At 32.5% G+C, this 21,392-nt stretch overlaps 2 protein-coding genes across 2 annotated transcripts; one reads left to right on the top strand and one right to left on the bottom strand.

The window, feature by feature from the left end:
* Positions 1 to 11,328: 11,328 nt before the first annotated feature.
* LOC109175741 (novel plant SNARE 13) lies at positions 11,329 to 16,542 on the top strand. The gene is made up of 10 exons (XM_019325086.1): positions 11,329 to 11,783; positions 13,430 to 13,522; positions 13,883 to 13,976; positions 14,450 to 14,487; positions 15,149 to 15,246; positions 15,380 to 15,459; positions 15,533 to 15,589; positions 15,674 to 15,766; positions 15,852 to 15,926; positions 16,127 to 16,542. The coding sequence occupies exons 1-10, from the start codon at positions 11,704 to 11,706 to the stop codon at positions 16,229 to 16,231; spliced, it is 813 nt and encodes a 270-aa protein (XP_019180631.1). The 5' UTR covers positions 11,329 to 11,703; the 3' UTR covers positions 16,232 to 16,542.
* A 1,198-nt stretch (positions 16,543 to 17,740) lies between these two features.
* Positions 17,741 to 21,070, bottom strand: LOC109175739 (pto-interacting protein 1). Its single transcript, XM_019325084.1, has 8 exons — positions 20,780 to 21,070; positions 19,937 to 20,061; positions 19,249 to 19,496; positions 19,041 to 19,167; positions 18,671 to 18,944; positions 18,441 to 18,573; positions 18,271 to 18,357; positions 17,741 to 18,145 (listed from the first exon to the last, which is right to left on the bottom strand). The coding sequence occupies exons 2-8, from the start codon at positions 20,019 to 20,021 to the stop codon at positions 18,014 to 18,016; spliced, it is 1,086 nt and encodes a 361-aa protein (XP_019180629.1). The 5' UTR covers positions 20,022 to 20,061; positions 20,780 to 21,070; the 3' UTR covers positions 17,741 to 18,013.
* Between the last annotated feature and the right edge of the window lie 322 nt (positions 21,071 to 21,392).

The following is a 21,392-nucleotide window of genomic DNA, read 5'->3' on the forward strand; positions in this document are numbered from 1 at the left end:
ATACAAGCGGATTTGACCAGCGAATTTATTTAATTATTAACATTGGGTAGAAAAAATGACCGCCAAATTATTAAATCAAATGAATGGTTCATATTGTTCAGGTTTTAATTTTTTTTTTACTTTTAAGATTTTCTAATTTATCCTTAATTATATGATTATCCATTTAACTTTTTCGTTAATTCACCGTTAGTCTAATTCTAATATTAAAGTCTAATATAGAATTATAACTACACCATTAATCTAATTCTAATATTAAAGTCTTAATAGAACTTAACCACAAATCCTAATGTCGGAATCTCCTCAAACAATATTAGTATATATTTCATATTTTATGCCCTAATTTTTATTTGTTCTCCCTTATGTCCCGTATTTGGTTTAAATCATACCTATACAATTATTTTATTGACAATTATAATCAATATTGACTATATTATCTTGCATTTGTAAACTTAGAATTACCTATTTAACCTGCACGGGCTTAGCTCAATGGTTTAGTGGATAGTATTTGGGAGAAGAGACCAAGGTTTGAACCTCAGCGGCGGCAATACGTGAATTATGTCTAAAGTGGGCAGATTCCTTGTGCGTACCAGCATTTGGCCCTGTCTGCTGAACCATTGAGTCACCGTGATTTACAACTTCCCACAATGCTCTGTCGGGTCGGAGTGTGGGGGGCCCTTGGGGTTGGGGACTCAACCTTTGGGAGAAGAATTACCTTTTTAAATACGCAAATTCAACCTTCAATTATCTATGCATGAACAATTTCAATATAATCTTGCCTTAATATACTTTAAAGTACTTATTTAAAAAAAAAAAAAAAAAAAAAGCATTAAGCATTATCCCAATCGCGCAATACGCGTAAAAACCTAGTATTCTTATAATTCTTATTCTAAAAGTAACACTTAGCTAAAGGTTGGATATCCTTAAATTTTTACAACAATATCTCAATAAATAAATAAATAAATATTGATACATTCTTCTATGTAACTTCCACTTTCAAGTTTCAAAATATATATTCTTGTAATATGATTTATATTAATTACTCAAAAAAAAAATCATTTTCTACAATTATATTTTTTCTACAATTATGATGTATATATTTTTTCCTTATGTTTATTGATATATTAATTTTTTCATTTATGCCGGACAAAATCTTGAACCTCATGAACATGTCCCAAACTAGATATCTCTCTAACTCGATCAATCATTCTACCATGGACCATGATTCATATTATATGGTGGACCACTAACATATACTTTCATTTACCACACAAGTTGCTCTCTCATATTGGAGGTTGTGGGTTCAAGTCCCAGTGGAAGCGGTATTGACTTTTTGTGCTTCAGTATGTTGAGAAAGTAGTTATGAACAGATACCGTATTGTAATAGAGTTAGTAGTACTCAAGAAAAAGTCAAAAAACATATAGTTTCATTTTTGGTATATTGAATATTCATTTTCAATGCATTACGTGTTCATTTTTTGAAAGTTTATTTTTAGTATATTGCAATAATGCAGCTACGTTTTTAGTATATTACCTAAAAATGAACACATAATACATTATAAATGTGCATTTATTCGTAATCTACCTTGTAATGTGAACTATATATAATCTATAATATATATATTTTCTCTCTAACCTTATAATATAGTAGGTCAATGATAAGTGTATTTTTATAGAGTGAAATTTTTTTGCCACTTGTCATAATTATATTGAAAGAAGAAAAATATATAAATAAAAACTTTTTTTTTTTTTTGCTAAATCAATTAAAATATGTTAGGTGACAACAAATAAAATAAAACATAAAAAAGCAGGGTCACATGTTAGGTATCCTCACGTACATGACTAGAGAGAATACCTCATACCTTATGATAAAAGTAAGAAATTACTTAAAACATTCAGAGCAATGACAAAAAATTAATCAATCTCAAAAAGAGTGGTCAAATAGGTAGAAAATAATTTTTATATTAAGATATTACAAATTCATTTATTTTCATAATTATTCAACTAAACTCATCACACAATATTTCCATAATACAATTTACCTCTCTAATATTACATAAGAACAAAAGTATATGTATACTGTATGAGCTTCCCTCATCACTAAAGAAAGAAAAAAAAAAAAAAATCAATCGCCATCAATCATAAATCATGGGTACAATTGGAAAATGATATGTGTACTCCTATTGAGTATAACTCTCACTTCGCGTACAAATTTTATTATTAAGTAAATAAAAGTGAATGAATAAAAACAGTGACCCACTTTATAATTTAAATCAATCAAAAGATGACACTCCATTAGAGAATAAAACATAATAAAATAGAAAGTAAAAGTATAGATAGTCTATTCTTCTCTTCTTTCAAATAGTGCTCACTGAACCATTGAGCTATAAATAGTCTATTCTTATTTTATTTGTGTGTGGTTTTACTCGTCATTGTCAATGCAGCTTTTGTGAGAGGACCACCACCATTAATTCTCCAACAGGTGTGTTTCACATTTTCTAATAATTTCGTAGTTACTGTCATTTTTATTTTTATTTTTTACTGACTAACATATTTTAATTAATTAAAATCATAAATTTTGTTTATTTGTCTCCTTCTTCAATTAAACAAAATATATGATGAGAAATTGAGAACTTTACTCTCTATAAATATTCTTATCATATTTTTTCCTTCTTTTTTTTTTGCCTTATAACTTGGGTTCTGATTCATGATTTGTCTTGCATTATGTGCTTGGGATTGTAGATTTTAAACATACAATTGCTTAGTAGTGTGGATTTTAGCAATATTTTCAACTCCACAATAAAGAATAAAAAAAAAAAAAAGAAGAAAAGGTAGTCTGTAAATTATTGTGACATAGACATTTTAACTATGTAGTACACGTATTTAACAAAAGTTGTTGTAAGTTTAAATTAATACCCAAATTATATATAAAGAAAAACATGTTATGAACTAAAGCGTAAAACAAGTCTGAGATGAATTTAAACTTAGACAAGCTTGAATTCCGCTCGCTAATTTATTCAAATTATAAAGAAAAAATATGTATTAAATTAGGGATGAAAACGAGTCAAGTTAAATTCAAATTTAGATACTCAAATTCGGCTTTGCTAAATATATGAGGACTAATTATAGTCGATCATCAAGGTTCAATGGTTCATCAATAGTTGAAAATTTTTGTTTAAAAAATATTAATTTTATAATTATCACAAATTTTTAACTCTGTAATATTTATAAAATTGACATCGTCATTTTTTTCCTTATTTTTCAACAACTTATATATATATATATATATATATATATATATATATATATATATATATATATATATATATATTATGGAACGTGTTGTCTAACAAAACATGATTCTAATGGTAATGAGTTTTGTAATTATCTTCATTCGCACCGGCCCAATTAAAGAACAAAGTGCTGGCAGATTGATTTTTCATATAAGAGGGAGTTTAAACTCCCGACCTCTCTTAAAAGATGAGAGTGTCTGGCTACCCACGCCAACCAAACTGGTTAATGAAATATGATTCCTTAAGTATGGCCTATAGAGTATAAGTTTAAAGAATGAACATTAAGAAAATAATCCATTATGAAAATTAGGGGTTTCAGTTACGTCTATCCAATTAGTGGAGCGTTATGCCATGGAACCGTGTTCACCATGACCAACGGTGTTAGTACACCGTTATTTTTTTTTTTCTTAATTAATTGCGTGACTTTTCTTCTTCATTTTCACATTTTGCGGTTTCACTTTAATTTGAGGTGAACAATGATTTCGGACATTCATAAATTATGAATTCATGCATGCACATTCACTTTGGAACCATGCCTACACATTCCCGTCCGAAATCACGGACATTCATAAATTATGAATCCATGCCTGCACATTCACTTTGGAACCATGCCTACACATTCACTTTGGAACTATGAGATTATGAATTTTCTGTTATAAGATTATGAATTTTCAGTTATGAGATTATGAATTTTCAGTTATGAGATTATGAATTTTCTTATGAGATTATGAATTTTCTGTTATGCGATTATGAATTTTCTGTTATGCGATTATGAATTTTCTGTTATGCGATTATGAATTTTCTGTTATGAGATTATGAATTTTATGAAAATTCATAATCTCATAACAGAAAATTCATAATTTGATCAACGCGCGCCGTTAATTCTACATCCACGAAATTTTTTTTTTGCCTAAAAACGATGTCGTTTGGCCTTGTGTTCACCATTCTCGGTGAATACGTTACCAGGGCATAATTTGCTCCAATTAGTTAACTAGTTTCAAATTACAGTTAATATTAGGGATTGAATATGATGGATTATTGGGTGTTGGGCTAGCCCAAATAGCCCAACCAAACAATTGAATAAAGAAGTCCATTTGAGAGACTCAAAGTAGTGGTCCAAGTATGATTACCGTCACGGGCAAATTATTGTGTGGACCATGGTCTACACATTGTTATGTGGACCATAACTAAAACTATATTTTTAATATATTAAATGTACATTATATTTATACTGAATGTACAATATACAAAATAATGTACACATAGTACAAAAATAATGTACATCCTCTGAATACAATGTACATTATTTTTGTAATGAATGTACATTATTTTTGTATTGAATGTACATTATTTTACAATATGTAAAATATAGTTTACACAACTTGTATAGACTATAGCCCGCACAATAATGATTGACCATCACCCTTTAAATATAAATATTTATTTTAATTTTTGTAATTATTTTGTCACTCTAACTCGCCCTAAAATGTGTGTTTTCAGCAGAGTAGGTTGAGCAGCTGTACGCAATTATATGACCACATATAAATTATAATTTAACAAATGACAACATTCCTGTATTGTCATCATAATTCAAATCAAAATATAATGTTAAATCTCTTATTATAATAAAGAGAGGGGATTTTGCCAATGAGATTGCCCCATTCTCCCGCTCAGAGTTTTGGAACTTTATTTCCTTTTCCGATTTTTTTAATTAAAAATTAATGTCTTTAAAAGTTACCAATTTTCAATGTGGGAGATTTTACTTCCCAATGACAGTGACAGATAATTAATTGGTTACACTTAACAATGTGTAACTTTTACAAGTTACAATAAAAACAAGTATGCTACAAATAATCATTACAAATTATGTACACCACGAGAAAGCTTACAAAAATATAATAATTACATATTTTTGAAACTCAATTTTTATGAAATACTGGCTATAAATACTAGATGTTTCATGGTGAAACGCCAGATTTACACTGCAGAACAAGAGAAAGATCAAGAAAGAAGAGGTGATATTTTTCTTTCTATTATTTTAAATGAGCTCCATCTCACAAAACTTCCTGCTTTTAAAAATTTATACAGTGACGCTCATTTGAGTTGAGGAAAGGAGAACCGGGAGAGGCAAAGCCCTGCATAGAAAAAACGTTAGAACCCATTTTTTGAAGGGAATCAACAACATACTAAGGATTCTCATATTGATACCTGAAGTCAAGAGGTAATTTACAGTATGCACTTCTCCCATTTTTTACATTTACCATATGATCAAACTTCCTCCATTTTTAATATTTATGCAGTATAGAAGCTCTTCTTAAAAGGGAGGACTGGGAAAGGCAAAGCTTAGTATGGACACACATTTAGAAACACTTTATCGAAGTCTCAACAGCAGCATACCAAGCAACATGTAATCCTGCATTACCAAGGGATTTCTATGCCATTGAGACCCAAAAACATCAAAACAAAAAAAGTAGGATCATCATAGCAAAAGCTCTTTTGTCAAACCTGTGGGGAACCAAGGGTTAGATATGAGTAAGAAAATCAAAATACAGAGCACAAAAATGAGTAAAGTTGGAAAAAGGAAGCAATTGTAATCTTGCTCAAGTGGATTATGGTGGAAAAGAAGAGATATGAGACCTGTTGCCTCAACCAATGTTATGGTTCAGAAAATCCTTCCTTTGGATAATTGAACCACTTCATCACTTACAAAATCATGTAGCTGTGCTACAAACTACACCCCACCAACAATAACAGAACGAAACATTCTATGCTTCTCTTCATCACTGAGGTTGCAAATTGCAATGTCTTAATCAGAGAAGCTAAACTGGCTGTCACCAAAGTAAATGCAATTTCCAGTGCAAAGAAAAGATACAATGTAACCAATTCTTAGCTCACAAGCAATGCTCATATATTTTGATAAATATAAATGTTGTCATTAAGTTACAACCTGAATGTATTAGAATAGTAACAAGAAATCAAACAGCAAAAGATAAGCACAAGCCGGCTACCCTCTGCGGTAGGGACTAGGGAGCATCACATCTCCAAAGAGACGTAAAATAAAATGTACTCAAGAATATTGCTTGAGATCGAATTCGAATAATACCTCCAACACCGCCCCAACCCAACAGGTAGGACCTCCAGTGGCAAGTCAACGGCTACCGAACAGTCGTCGCCGGAAAGCTAACACCCCCGAAAGATTTTTCCCGACGTCGACCTTGGTGGACTCACTCCGACGCAACCGGACAAATATCGACCCCCACTCAGCCGAGTCTTCGTCAATCTGCACCAGAAAAAACGGGCCAAGAGAGGACAAACAAATAAACAACGAAATCAAAAGGAGGACGATGTAACCTGTCTAGATCCGACAGAAACAGCCGCATGCAATAAGAAACGCTCTTTCTATGTGTCTTCCCGGAGAACGAGCGGATGGTCACCCAAGCCTTTAACCAACTGGATGCCATGGATCTCAACACAGGCCGGATCTTCTTCAAACCTCGGCCAGAGGCGATGGACTCAACGCCAGAAATCTCGCCAAGACGATAGGGTGAAGAATTAATAACGATCAACTATTCCTAAAAAAAAAAAATTACGATTACACTCCTTCAGTCCTTCCCTTATTAATGTTGGAGAGTGTAATCGTTACTTTCTAGAATCTCAATGTCTAGAAAATCTAATACTCCGTAATTTAGTGTGGGCAAAGCATTTTTCATGGGTTGAATTTACAAGTCAGACATGGTTATTATTATTTTATATATCTAATGTCTAATTTATATTTGTAAAATTAATTATTTTGTAATGATGTAGGTTTAACCATATTAAATAGGGCTAATTTGTAATTATTTTAGGAAATTTTGTATTATAACTATAATAGTTGTTAATTTAATTATAAATAAATATACAATCGAATTTATTATTTGGTTAAAACAGATTGAATGTATGTGAAATTATTATTAGTTGTTCATATTAAATATATCATAATAATAATATACTAAATACTGAATTATAATTAAAATAGTTATTAAACGAAAATTTAGTTTTAACAATTGAATAAAAGTGATATCACGCTACAATTGTATTTTTTTATGCAATTACTACACAATTGTTTTTTTAAATTTATGCATCCATAAAATTAGTGGTGAATTATTAATTACTTAACTAAAATAATAATTTTGAAAAAATTATAGTCATTTTATGTATAATTTTAATTATATAATATGATTAATATTAATTTATATGATATGCAATTTATATCAAATTTTTATTCTTTATTCGTATCAAGTATACTGGAATATAATGAAATATAATTTGACTACTTTTGAAATGAATAATTGGTGCTATTTTAATTATTAATGAATATGAATTATAAATTATTTATTTACATTTAGGATTTTCTTTGGGTTATGGCATATAATGCAATAAATGTATTTAAATTTTAAGAGATTTTGATGTTAATATATCTAAAAAAAAAAACATTATGTGTAATATTTTATATAATTTGATATTAATTGTATATGTTTTATGAAATATTGTTGTGCATCACACGGTGACAATATATTACACATTTATAATAAAAACCTATACTTACAGATATTATTTCATTTACAATAAATATTAATATTAACACATAATTATTCATTTTCACTAAATGTTGTATAATTTTAAGAGAAAATATCATTTTCAGTCCCTTAACTATAATACATGTATCAATTTTAGACCTTGACTATTTAAATTTTCAAATTAATTGTATGACTATTTAATTTGTATCACATTTGATTCTTGACTATTAAAATTTTTAAATTAGGTGCATGAATATTTAATATGTATCACATTTGGTCATACCGTTAAATTTTCCGACCAAGTCACCGTTGACTGGCTAATTTATTAAATTTTTATTTTAAAAAGTATTTTAATAAATTTTAAATTAAAAAAAAAAACTAAAATAAAAACGCCGGTCACCCCCACCCTCCTCCTCCGTCTTCGCCAGAGGGCGGAGATGTAGGAGAAGGGGGTTGCCGGCGTTCTCTTCCCCCACCCCCTCATTCTTCGTCTCCGCCGGAGACGTAGGAAGAAAGGAGGGCTCCCTTCCTCCTTCGTTTCCGCCAAAGACGAAAATTTAACGACAGGACCAAATGTGATACATATTGAATAGTCATATACCTAATTTGAAAATGTTAATAGTGAAGGACCAAATGTGATACAAATTGAATAGTCATGCACCTAAATTAAAAATTTTAATAGTCAAGGACTAAAATTGATGTATGTATTATAGTTGAGGGACTAAACATGATATTTTCTCTAATTTTAATTATTTAATATTAATTTATATCAAATTTTTATTTTTAATTCGTATAAAGTATAATGGAATATAATGAACTATAATTTGACTACTTTTGCAATGAATAATTGGTGCTATTTTAATTTTTAATGAATATGAATTATAAATTATTTATTTAAATTTAGGGTTTTCTTTGGGTTATGGCATATAATGCAATAAATGTATTTAAAATTTAAGATATTTTTATGTTAATATATCTAAAAAATAAACATTATGTGTAATATATTACACATTTATAATAAAAACCTATAATTATAGATATTATTTCATGTTTTATAAATATATACGTAATAAATATTAATATTAACACATAATTATTCACAATGTTGTATAAAAATACTATAATTATAGATATTAATTTAATAAATGTTGTATTAAACTTTTAATTTACTTGCTTTCAAAAAAAAAAACTTTTAATTTACTTTTTATTTGTACTAAGAGTTAATACCATTTGAGGTCCTCCGATTATAATAGTTCTGTAACTTTAGTCTAAAATTTTTAAATCCAAGATATGATGCTATTTTTTTAAATTGTCATTATTGATTATTTTACAAAAATTGGAGGGAACAATGAATCAATGATAGCTTAAGTGTAGGCAATTATGTGTATATATTCCCATAAATATCATTATCCACCTTAAATTATGAATTCTTATTTTAATTGTAAATATTTATGTTCATAATTTTATTATAGCAAATCAACATATAATTATTAAATTAAAAAATTAAAAAAATAATCAATTTCGTATTGCCTTTTATATATAAAATTTAATAAAATTAATAAATTTTTAATAATATAACATGATTTAAATATTTCAAATATTTAGTCCGTGCATCGCACGGGTGGCATACTAGTAATATGAATAGACATAAGTAGTTATATATAGTGTGTTGATTTGTTTTGCTCAAAACATAGTTAAGTAGTTAAGTACTAATATTTCACAAGTCTTGTTTATAAAATGCAATGGTGATCGAATTTGTTAAAAGTTGACGGATTATACTTTTTTCTTTTCTCGGTAGAAATTCACAGTCATTATCTAAGTGTGTGCATCAAGTAAACTTCGCTTCTATGTAATAGTTAATAAATCATATGAATTTCACTTAGAAGATCATGTTCGATGCGCTCGACCGATTGAAGATAATTAAACTCATAAATGTTAGTATGAGAATCATATTACACCTATTCAGCCACATCTTTCGGGACGACTAAACTTATTTTGATAATTGACAAAAGGGTTAATAGATAGCCTTAGAAAACTGGTAATTGAAACAACATTTAAAATGCTCTCTCTCTCTATATATAGAGGATATGGTTGAAGAAAAACTTTAAAAATAAAAACCTACAAAGTTAATTAAACTAATATGGACTGGACAATATATGCAAAAATGATAGGCTTCATAGCTTCAAGGGATGATAAAAGTATAAAATCAACACAGGAGATTACATATTTACATAATTATCTCAGTTTCTTACTCACCTACCTACCTAATTATTAAACCTAATAATTTTCCCTTTAATATTTTTAATGTTGAAATACTATTAGTCACTCTAACAAATATATAGATAATTTCTGTTATTTAAATAATTATAATTATAGTAGCATCATCATCATGAAAATAATAGTTAGTGGGTTTAGTCAACCAAAGTATTAAGAAATAATACCCTAAAATGGATGTTAATGAAAAAATATTTTGAGTCAAATAAATTCAATAGCAGGTTTTTAACCTGGAATAACCAGTCAAAAAATTCTGGCGATATTTCCGACTATATTTTCGGCGACAACAAATTTAAAAAAAAAAAAAAACAACTTGCCGGAGAAGGCGACCAGTCCGGTCGTCCTCTCCGGTGGAGAAGTCGACCAGATCTGGCCGCCCTCTCCAGTGGAGAAGACAACCAAACGGTTGTCTTCTCCGGGAAGTTGTTCTTTTTTTTTTTCTTTTTTTTTTTTAATTTGTTGTCGCTGGAAACATGGTCGGAAATATCGTCAGAATTTTTTGACCGGTTATTCCAGGTGAAAAATTTACTATTGGGTTTATTTGACTCAAAATAACAAGTTGAAGGGCCTAATTGCACATTGTCAAAGTTGAAGGGCCTAATTGCTCTTTTGTTTATAGTTTAAGGGTCTATTTGACCCTTTTCCCAAAAAAGAATAATAGGTACCCGTACATAATATTACGTTATCTTTATCAATGCAATACTCTCTCACTTTAAAAAATGAGTCTTATTTCTTAATCATCAAATTTAAAAGAGTTTATAGTGCAAATTTAGATCCCAGTAATATACACAACAACACAAATCCACAACTTTTTACACCATAATCTCATTGCATGACGCTGTCATTTATAGATATTCAAATCAAAAAGTAATATTTATTTAGACTATCATTTTTAAATTAGATATTTAGACTATCAATTTTATAAAATTGCAAACATTTATTTTAGTGACAATTATAATAAATTTCATATATTATATTGCATTCATATACTTTGAATTACCTATTTAAATAAACAAATTCGACATTCAATTACTTAGGTATGAATTTTTTATATATAAATATAATTTTGAGAAATATTTATTTAAATATAAATATTAAGTATCACTATATCAGTCTATTCGTGTAATGCGCGTGTAAAATTAGTAATGAATAGCTAATAAATGCAAAAACATAGGAAAAATATAAATAATATAGAATAGGATTGGCAGGCTGTACTACTCAAGTCTCCGACCCACAACACCGAATGTCAGACTGTCTTTCTCTCTCGTATCTTCACAGCTTTGTCTCTCTTTATCCTTCTTTGATCGAAGAACCCTAAACCATCTCAAATTACAATTTTTTAAAATTTATTTTCTCTTTCTGTTCATCACAATCCTAATTCTCTCCTGCTTCTCGATTGTGCACCACAACCACTCTTCATCAACACAGCGAGAATGGTGTGAGTCACAGGAAACGGCGCAGTTTCTTCTCCTGTGTTAAGGTGTGTGCCGAGTTAGTTTTGATCTGCCGGTGAGGGTTTTCTTACTCCGGCAGTGGGTGCATAGCCGGCCGCGAGCGATTGGAGAAAGAGAGAGACAGCAATCATGGCGAATTTGGAATTGCGGATGAACCCTCAAATGGAGCAGATCCATGGGGAAATCCGGGACAATTTCCGAGCCCTCGCGTGAGTCTCCTTTTCCCTATCCACATTTTGATTGATGCATACATTCCCGTTTCCCGAGTGCCAATTTTGTGTGTGTATTTTTATTTAGAGGATGCGGTTTGATTGTAAATGTCGGATCGTTAACTACCAAGTTAGCATGAAAGTGATTATCTTTCCGGTTAAGCTAGGGATTTTATCTGACCTGCGTTGTAGTCTCTGAATGCAAGCAAATTTTAGTGGCCATATGCAGAAAGTTTGCTTGTATGTCAGTTGAGAACATGTGATGTTGAACATTGTCCAGATTTTCTAACAAAAGAGAAGGAAGCAATGCAAATTTACTTCAGTTCTAGGCTTAGTAACTTGCAAAATCATCAGAAATTGATGTTGAGGATGGTCATATACCGAAATAATTGACGCGTATTGATAAGATGCTTTTTTTATTAGTTATTTTAGTCATTAAGTTTATGCCCATTATCATTTGATTTTATCCATCCTATCTACTCAGAAAAACAGAGAGACCTATTTATCTAAAGCATTTGATTTCTTAACATTATGCATCCGAGGTGAGTTCTCAAAAGAAACATAGGTGAAATTAAAAGATCCTGCACATAATAAAATGGGAAATCCCGGCCTGGAGAATGATGAAGCACTTAAAACCAGCATCTACTGTAGGTCTAAGAGGACAGTCCCAGCCTGGAGGTTAACTTGACCACCAAAAAATATAAACATGAAAAGATATAACTGACAAGTGATAGATTCTGCTAAGGATCAGATCAAACTTCACACTACTGCTGGCATGACACATTGCTTTCTATGAGCTTTCATTTAAATTAATATTTTCACTTTAATTGAGAAGCAAGAGAAGTGAGAAAGGGGGTGTGAGGGACTTGTCACAGTAAAAAATCTGAGTATGCCCAGTAATCAGCAAGGGTTGATGAATCATGGGTGGCTTTGTTGCCAAAGTGAGCAGACTATGAGTTAGAGTCCATGCTGTTAAAAAACTGTGGCAAGTTTTTAAAGTGATGAAGAGATTCCAGATATCCAAAAAAAAAAGACTCCAGAAACTTCCAATCAGTATAACTGTAATGTGAGAAATATATGGGACAAGCACTTTCATCTGACACCCTAAAACAAAAGAATATAATAAATCAGCTTCTCAATTTCTGGCCTTGATCTTAATTCAGAGCAAGTGTAGGAACTAGGAACCAGGTACGGAGTTGGGGGAATTTTGAAAGATTTGGGGAATTTTTCGGATTTCTCTTCTTTCTGGTGCAGAAAAGGCAAGATGGATATTTAAGGTGGCAGAAAGGGAATGATAATAAGAATGAGCAAAATAAGAAGTCAGGAGTAAACAACAATGAGATCTGGAATAACTTGAAAGTGGGTGTCAATTTTGGAAAGGAATAGACAGATTAATCATTCATAATGAGTGATTATAGTTAGTTATCAGGAAAAAAAGAAGAGAATATATTAGTGACTGTTTGTGATTTCATTCCTCTGCTAATTGGACAATCATCCTTGGATTCATGGAGGATGACTGTGTATTGTTCTTTTCTCAATAATGAGTTGCAATGCTTCTCTGTCTATGATTTATGCATGCGCATATCTTGCCAGAATAATTTAGGCCTCTCATAAATCGCTAAACAACTTTTGCACATTGTTTGCAGAAATGGATTTCAAAAGCTTGATAAAATCAAAGACTCTAATAGACAGAGTAAACAGCTTGAGGAGCTTACTGGGAAGATGAGGGAATGTAAAAGGTACATATTTTTCTTCTCTGATTATGATTTTTACTTGGGCATGAAAGTGTTGAAGGACTGTGGGCCTGTCTTATGTGAATATTAGGCTGGCTGCACTGATATTATCCTTTATTAATATATAAAGAAAGAAAATCAAAGTATTAGAATACTTGGTTTTTTTGCAATCCCTAATGTGAGATCAGGCTCCTCTCTGCCTCAAAAACTTTACAACTACCTGTACCAATCAAATCAGTGTCATTTAATTACTAGTTGATTGCTGCTTGAACAAATATATTAACTCAAATAGCAAATAAGTTTTCCTTTTGTTGCGTGTTAGCAATCAGCCAATCTGATAATTTTACTTGACTATGCTCCTTTTAGGTTAATCAAAGAATTTGATCGTGAAATCAAAGACGAGGAGAGTAAAAATCCACCTGAGCTCAACAAGCAACTTAATGATGAGAAGCAATCGATGGTACACTTCTGAAATTTCTATTGTGACAAAATTGGCTTGGAAACTGTCAATTAATTATCAAACTGTTCATTTCCCAGCTCGAATGTCCTATGCTTCTTATCATGCAAAAACTACAGATTAATGTGTATACTTTTTTAATTACATGGTAGCTGAAATGGGAAATCTTAATAATTCCTAATTCTGTCTAGGTCATGTTCACTGAAAATTATATTTACTATAATTGTTTTATCCATGTACTAGATTCATTGGTATTTCATTCCTACTTGTGAAGCACCCATAAGTTGTACATAAGAAGAATGGGTGGGTTACTGGGTAATATCATTTTAATCATTCTGCATTGTCTGCTCAATGTCCTTGATATAGTCAATGTTGGTCCCACAGGACCAATTATCAGACATTTCTGCTAAAATGTGCCCATGCTTGCTGTGTTTACTATTTGTATTCCTGTATTTTAATGGTTTTAAATTTTGCAGATTAAAGAACTAAACTCATATGTTGCCTTGAGGAAAACGTAAGTTAATTCATTTGGTTTGTATTTCTAGATTTGTGCAGTCTCCTATTTAACTATCAGAAATGAACATTACCATTTGACATACAAAACTCTGGTCACAGTAAAATTATAATCTAAATCCAAAATTTTAGTTTGGTCTCTGATAGGCTGATTTGATCATGAATTAGTAATTGTTCTCTGAATAATTCTCTCTAACAAATCAGTAACATGCACACTGAATTTTAGAGTATTTCCACATTTGCAGCAAACAGGCTTCTCTGTCTCTCTGAGCTGATTTGTAAATTGTAATGTTCATTGGGGATCTGTTTTGGTAAATTTCATTATTAGGACTAAAATACAAGCTTGAAACAACAGATGGACTTATTAGCATTGACTCGTGATAAAAAATAAAACTTGGAACTAGATGCCTAATCTAAAAGTAAGCTTTGTATGGGGGATACTGAAGTTTCTAGTACTTGAGACCAAAGTAAGCAAAGTATGGTGTTATAAATTCCTGCATGGAAATACTTTTTATTTTTTATTTTTTTTAAGGTGGTGAATATGATGAAATCTTTTCTTTTTGTCTTGCCTCTAAGCCATAAATCTCTTATTGATGATGTTTTCTTCCCTTTCACTTGCCATCCTTTTTCTCTCTGCTACTAATTATATTGTGTCAATGCAGGTATATGAGTACTCTTGGAAACAAGAAGCTTGAACTCTTCGATATGGGAGCAGGTGGTAGTGAACCAACTGCAGATGAGAATGTTCAACTGGCATCAGGTGGGAGGAGTTCATTATTACAACCTGATTTTTACTTGCAACTGAAGACAATAGATGAAACTTTTGACTCTCTTCAGTTCCTTAAGTGATATTAGACGTGCCTTTTTACCTTCGCATGTTGTCTGTCCTTCAGAAATGTCCAATCAGGAGCTAATTAATGCGGGAATGAAGAAAATGGATGAAACTGACCAGGCCATTGAACGCTCCAAACAGGTGCCATATTTAACGACTTTGACTTTTTACTGCAGAGTTGATTGTATGCTAAACACTATACTAATATATGCAGGTTGTTCACCAAACAATTGAAGTAGGAACACAAACTGCTACTACCTTGAAGGGCCAAGTTAGTATCTCATCTCTGTGCCTTTTTTAAAGAACTGTTTCTGCTTCCAGATGTAACATTGTGACTTTGTGGTTTAATTGTTAGACTGAACAAATGGGCCGCATTGTTAATGAGCTCGACACAATCCAATTCAGCATAAAAAAAGCAACCCAGCTCGTGAAAGAGATCGGTAGGCAGGTTCGTAAACAGAGATTCCTTAGATCGTGGCTTCAACCATCTGTAGTCTCTTTCGTCCTTTGCAACTAAACGTGTTTATTTTCAGGTGGCTACTGATAAATGCATAATGCTTTTCCTTTTCCTCATTGTATGCGGTGTAATTGCAATAATTGTCGTGAAGGTAAGTTTCTCCTCTCTTTCGATCACTACCCTCAACATTCTTTACAGCTACTCTAATTTTCTAGCTAAGCAGACCAATCCATATCGGGATTCTTTAGATATTCTGATTAAGAGTATCACATTGTAGCGTTCTGATATTTTAGCGACATTACACATTGAACAATAAATACTCAAGAGTGCACTATGTTTCTCCCGTGTCAGATTGTGCATCCCAACAACAAAGACATAAGGGACATCCCGGGTCTAGCCCCGCCAGCTCCCGCGAGGAGACTGTTATATGTGAAGCCAGGTCAAGATTTCGAGTAATTTCATTGGACAGAGAGATTGGGGGGGAAGGGACATTTGTGTAACTTTGCAGACAATTTGTTGTATCTCTAGAGAGAAGCTGTGTTTGTTTGTTTGTTTGTATGGGTCCTTAGTCCTTACACATGAGTGTGCATATGGTTTGTGTAAATCACACGTCGGAGTTGTCATTACGTTAAAGCATTTTGGCTTTTGGTTCGGATGCCAGCTTACGCTTTGTTGACTACTGAGAGTGCATAGTTATATTATTGCGAAAAAAGAAAGAAGAAAAAAACAATATATTCATTTGTGCTGGCTATATAGTACATGTAGCATTGTAGTATTGTTTATAGAATAGAGATGAACATGACAGCAGGGACAAGAATGTCGCTTTACATTTGTCATTTGTTGTATTCTGGTGCTGATTGGTTGTCCGGTCCCATCTTTATAATGCGTAAAAGGAAGGTATGCCAGCGGATTATTGTTAGCTGGTGACATATTCAAAAATGCAGATGATAATAATTATTATTTTATAAGGCTTAATAATAATAAAAATAAATATCTTTTTTTTTTTATAATAATAAGCAACTAATAATCAAATAAAAAATTTATAGTAGCCTCCCTAAGAATAAGTTAATTTTTAAAGAAAATTCAGTTATTTTCTTGTCACTATCTATTTGGGTGAGTTCTATTCGGCTGCACCCTACTCTTACAAGAAAAGAGACTAGTGGTGCCTCTGTCATTGTATTTTTATAACCCAAGTTCTTATCTTTATAAACTAAGGGGTCGTTTGGTTCACGGAATGTCAGATTACCTTAGGAATGTTAGATTGTTGGGAATGTTAGATTACTGGGAATGTTAGATTCCTGTGTTTGGTTAAAATTGGGGTATGTAATATAATGATGTTTGGTTTAGGGTTATCTTTTATACACACTATAATATCATTAACATATTTTCATATATTTTAATAAATTTAAAAATTAAAATAAATAAATAAGATAACGGTATCATATATAATTACATAATTTTAAAATATTAACTAAAATCTTATACTTGAGAAACAAAATTATTTTATATGCTAACATAACATAATAAAAATAAAAAATATATATAATTACAAAAATAATTATATTATATATATATATATATATATATATATATATATATATATATATATATATATAATAATAATAATAATAATAATAATAATAATAAACTAACATAACCAAGGTTATCTTACATTACCTAAGATTTTGAAGGGAATCACATTCCCTTCAAAATCCTATGTGGAGGGAATGTGACATTCCCTGGGAATGTTAGATTCCCTAAGATAATATGAACCAAACATCGGAATGTGAGCTTTGGAATGTCACATTCCCTTGGTTATGTTATATAACCTGAACCAAACGCCCCCTAAGTTCTTATCTTTGTCAAACTATATTCTGGACTCTGTGAACCGATTTCAAGACATTAACCATTTGTATACAAGAATAATTAGGAGATAACCAGAAATATGAATACTGAATACAAGGGTTCAATGCTGAGTTGAAACTAATATTATATTTATAAAAATACAATACAATCTGGGAGGAATGACATCAATGCAGTTTTGGTCTTGTGCATCTACATAATAATAATAATAATAATAATAATTATAATTATAATAATTCTATGCATCAAAATGGTGGGGAAGAAAAACCAAACAGAAAGAATTGTCCCTGATTCACATGTTGCAGGATCTTCAAACACTTCATAACAAAATAATCTCAACCCTTAAGGCATTTGGGGTTAAAAAACAGGAGGAATTCACAGGTTTGGCGTGTCGCTGGAATGCCCAGCTCGAGCGTTCAGTAGAGGTTGAAGAGCCTTTACCACGATGCTCATATTTGGTCGGAAATCTGCTTCGTATTGCACGCACAAGGCAGCTACCGCAGCCATCTGTTTAGACAAGTCATATACACGTCTTCAGATTCTGCGTATCTTATCCAATGCAGTGTGTGTGTATCGGGTGAATATAATTGCAATTGTATTGTATTGTGACAACGCCAAAATATTACGTGTACCTTTGCAACTGCCTTGGGAGGGTATTCCCCGTTCAGTCTAGCATCAACGCACTGCTTCACTTTGTCTTCGCTCAACCTCGGTGTCGCCTAATGCCAATTTCAAGTACAAAAAAATGAATTGAAGGAATGCAATGTCCAAATAATGCGTTTAAAGACCAAACGAGCTATACCCATGTTACAAGACTCTGTTGTCCACGAGGCAAAGTGTGATCAACGGGTTTACGGCCAGTTAGTAGTTCAAGGAGAACGACACCAAAGCTGTAAACATCGCTCTTCGAATTCAATTGACCAGTCATTGCATACCTGCCATCCGAGAACGAACAAACAAATTATATCAGCATAGAGTCGTAAACGCTTAGGGTGAAACTACTTAGGTATACAGATTCAGAAAGCGACTTACTCAGGAGCATGATAACCAAAAGTCCCGAGAACACGGGTGGAATGAAGGCGTGCTGCCATGTCAGGGGCTTGGTTTGATAAGTCAAAATCTGCAATCTTAGCAACATCGTCGTCGAAAAGTAAAACATTGCTAGACTTAATATCACGATGAATGATGTGAGGCTGCGTCTTCTCGTGCAAGTATTCTAGTCCCTTTGCAGCACCAACCGCAATCTTCACTCTCTGGGCCCACGACAGCACGGGACCTGGCTGTGCACCTTTCACGCCTTTTCTTCCTGCAAAAAGAAATTCACATTTGACATGCATGCTAGCAATATCAAGCACGCAAATAAGAATTACCGTGAACAAAGAGAGTAAGTGAGATAACTTACCATGAAGAATATCATGAAGAGATCCATTTGGAGCGTACTCGTAGGCTAGTATGCGAAGGCCACCATCCACGCAATAACCAAGTAGCTCAATCACATTTTCATGCTTTAGTCTCGACACCATAGAAACCTGCATCACAAGGGAGGATTTTAAACCTAATTGTGTATGTGATAGGCGCTTGTCAATGTGAAACTAACTAACAGATCTCACCTGTCCTAAAAACTCTCGATCGGGCTGCTTACTGGAGTCCAGCTTCTTTATGGCTGCAGCTCGCCCATTTTTAAGAATACCATAATACACCCTTCCGTATGACCCCTCGCCAATCAATGCCTTTGTGCCAAAATTGTCTGTGACATCTTTTAACTCCTCAACTGGGAGGTCGGGGACAGTGATAGGCTGGATGTTCACAGGCTGTGTTTCTTTTTGTGCACTTTCAGTGGCACGCTGACCAAAAGCACCTACATTTTAAATTTTCAACAAGTTCTTTTTATAATGAAGGTCAAGAAACACTTTATGAACTCTAATTGAAGTTAAGTAGAAAAACTAGGGCACTGTGTTGTTCAAATGAGAACGGCATGGTTCCTATTTTAGTATAGGGTATAAAACCGGGGCAACCCTAGCCAAGTTGGTTAGGCTGTTGACTTGTAAACCATAGGGTTACAAGTTCAACTCCCCGAGAGTGGCCTATTGGCCTTCTTGGTTTGAGCTGGTCAGCTATGAGCAACCTAGACTAGTTTACCTCCTTGTGGTCCTTTCCCGGCTAGGGTAACAAGGCAGGATTTACCCAATGCACACCCTCGGATAGTGGAAATATAGGGTATAAAACAAGGCAGGATTTACCCAATGCACACCCTTTTAATACTCTAAGAAGAATTAGACGATGAAGAGGAAAATTAACCTGCAGAACTATGTGGCATGTAAGGTCCATTATCAGGAGTCTTTCTCATGTCATCTTCATCAGAGCAACATCCAAAGCAACTCATGGTTTGTATTCCCTCTCTTCTTTCCCACTTTCAAGAGATACTGAACAAATCATGAAAATTCACAAAGACACAATCAGTACCCAGTAATGCTCCACAGAGAAAGATGCTCTTTTGAGGAAAAAAAAATCCAGAAAAATAGGCAAGAAGAAGAAGTCCATTTTTGGCAGAAAGATATAAGGGAGTACAGCTCCCCACACATATTTGCATATATTCGCTTTCCTGGTTTCACAGGAAAAAAAAAAATGGCAACAACCATTCACTTTCTCTGTGATCAAAGTGGAAATAAAATTGTCTCTGGTTAATATATGTTAACCTATCAAAACAGAAGCAAAAGCTATGAAATGCAGAAGCCAAATGAAGCTAAAAACATCAGAGAAATTCATCTTTGCCAACATCAACTACTTAGTTAACACCAGAATTTAGTTGATCCACTTCACTTTCCATCAATCAAATAAATTTCCAAACAGGAAATACATAAACAAAACAATAACAACTCAAAACAGCCAAAATCACAACAAAATTCCCAACAAACAGCAAGGAACATCAATTCAAGGAAACACCCAATCAACAGAGAAACCAAAAATCCAAACTTTAATGCCCAAACCCCCCTGGGTATCCAAACAAATCAAAACCCATTACTAAACACTGATAACCCTGAAAGATTGTAGATAAACAAGGCGATCCCCAGTCATCAAAATGAATACAACGATAAACAAAAGAACCCAGAAAAAAAAAATTAAAAAATTGAGAGCCCTCACGTTGTTGAGCTGTATCCAAAACCGTGGCCGCTTTATCCGATCAGCCGCCGGGAGAAAGGGTTGGGGGTAGGGGTTTTGGGTATTGCACCGCTGATCTGAAATCAAGGTGTACTAAAAACCGCCTGAGAGGAAGCGCGTACGTTAGCCCAGTCTTATCTTAGAGCTCAGAATTCTGACCAAATCAGACTGTGACCAGAGAAAAGAGAGAAGTTTGGGAGTAATTACTGGTAGTTTGGCTTAGTTGATCCGTCTCCGTCTTCCCCCTTGACTTGTATTCATATTCTCTCTCATTCATACACACACCTATATACATATAAACGTGTACAGTTTCCGAATACATATATATGAGAATTTTACTGTGTTGCGGTAATGGTAACTGTGTCTTATACGGTTAAAAACAAGAACTCTTTCTTTAATATCTTTGTCAAAGTAAAATCTGAAACTTCATTAAATTACCATACGTTCAGAAAATGGAAGAAAGAAAGAACCAAGTTTTGACCTTTTCTATGGCTTTATTCTTCTTTTTGTCCACCCTGTCAAAAGGGTGAGTCTAGGAAGGTAAAACGGTAAAAGCCTAAGATATTTTTGTGTATTCTCTCACTTGAAGTCTCTA

The sequence above is a fragment of the Ipomoea nil genome, unplaced genomic scaffold (assembly GCF_001879475.1).
Source record: "Ipomoea nil cultivar Tokyo-kokei standard unplaced genomic scaffold, Asagao_1.1 scaffold0688, whole genome shotgun sequence".
Taxonomy (NCBI): domain Eukaryota; kingdom Viridiplantae; phylum Streptophyta; class Magnoliopsida; order Solanales; family Convolvulaceae; genus Ipomoea; species Ipomoea nil.

What these genes read in the sequence shown, in the direction of transcription:
- LOC109175741 (XM_019325086.1), top strand. Translation starts at nt 11,704, where the DNA reads ATGGCGAATTTGGAATTGCGGATGAACCCTCAAATGGAGCAGATCCAT. An exon ending in AAGATGAGGGAATGTAAAAG is followed by an intron (nt 13,523 to 13,882) that starts GTACATATTTTT and finishes TGCTCCTTTTAG; the next exon opens with GTTAATCAAAGAATTTGATC. An exon ending in CTACTACCTTGAAGGGCCAA is followed by an intron (nt 15,590 to 15,673) that starts GTTAGTATCTCA and finishes TTTAATTGTTAG; the next exon opens with ACTGAACAAATGGGCCGCAT.
- LOC109175739 (XM_019325084.1), bottom strand. Translation starts at nt 20,021, where the DNA reads ATGAGTTGCTTTGGATGTTGCTCTGATGAAGATGACATGAGAAAGACT. An exon ending in CATGCCACATAGTTCTGCAG is followed by an intron (nt 19,497 to 19,936) that starts GTTAATTTTCCT and finishes TTTAAAATGTAG; the next exon opens with GTGCTTTTGGTCAGCGTGCC. An exon ending in TTTGGTTATCATGCTCCTGA is followed by an intron (nt 18,574 to 18,670) that starts GTAAGTCGCTTT and finishes CTCGGATGGCAG; the next exon opens with GTATGCAATGACTGGTCAAT.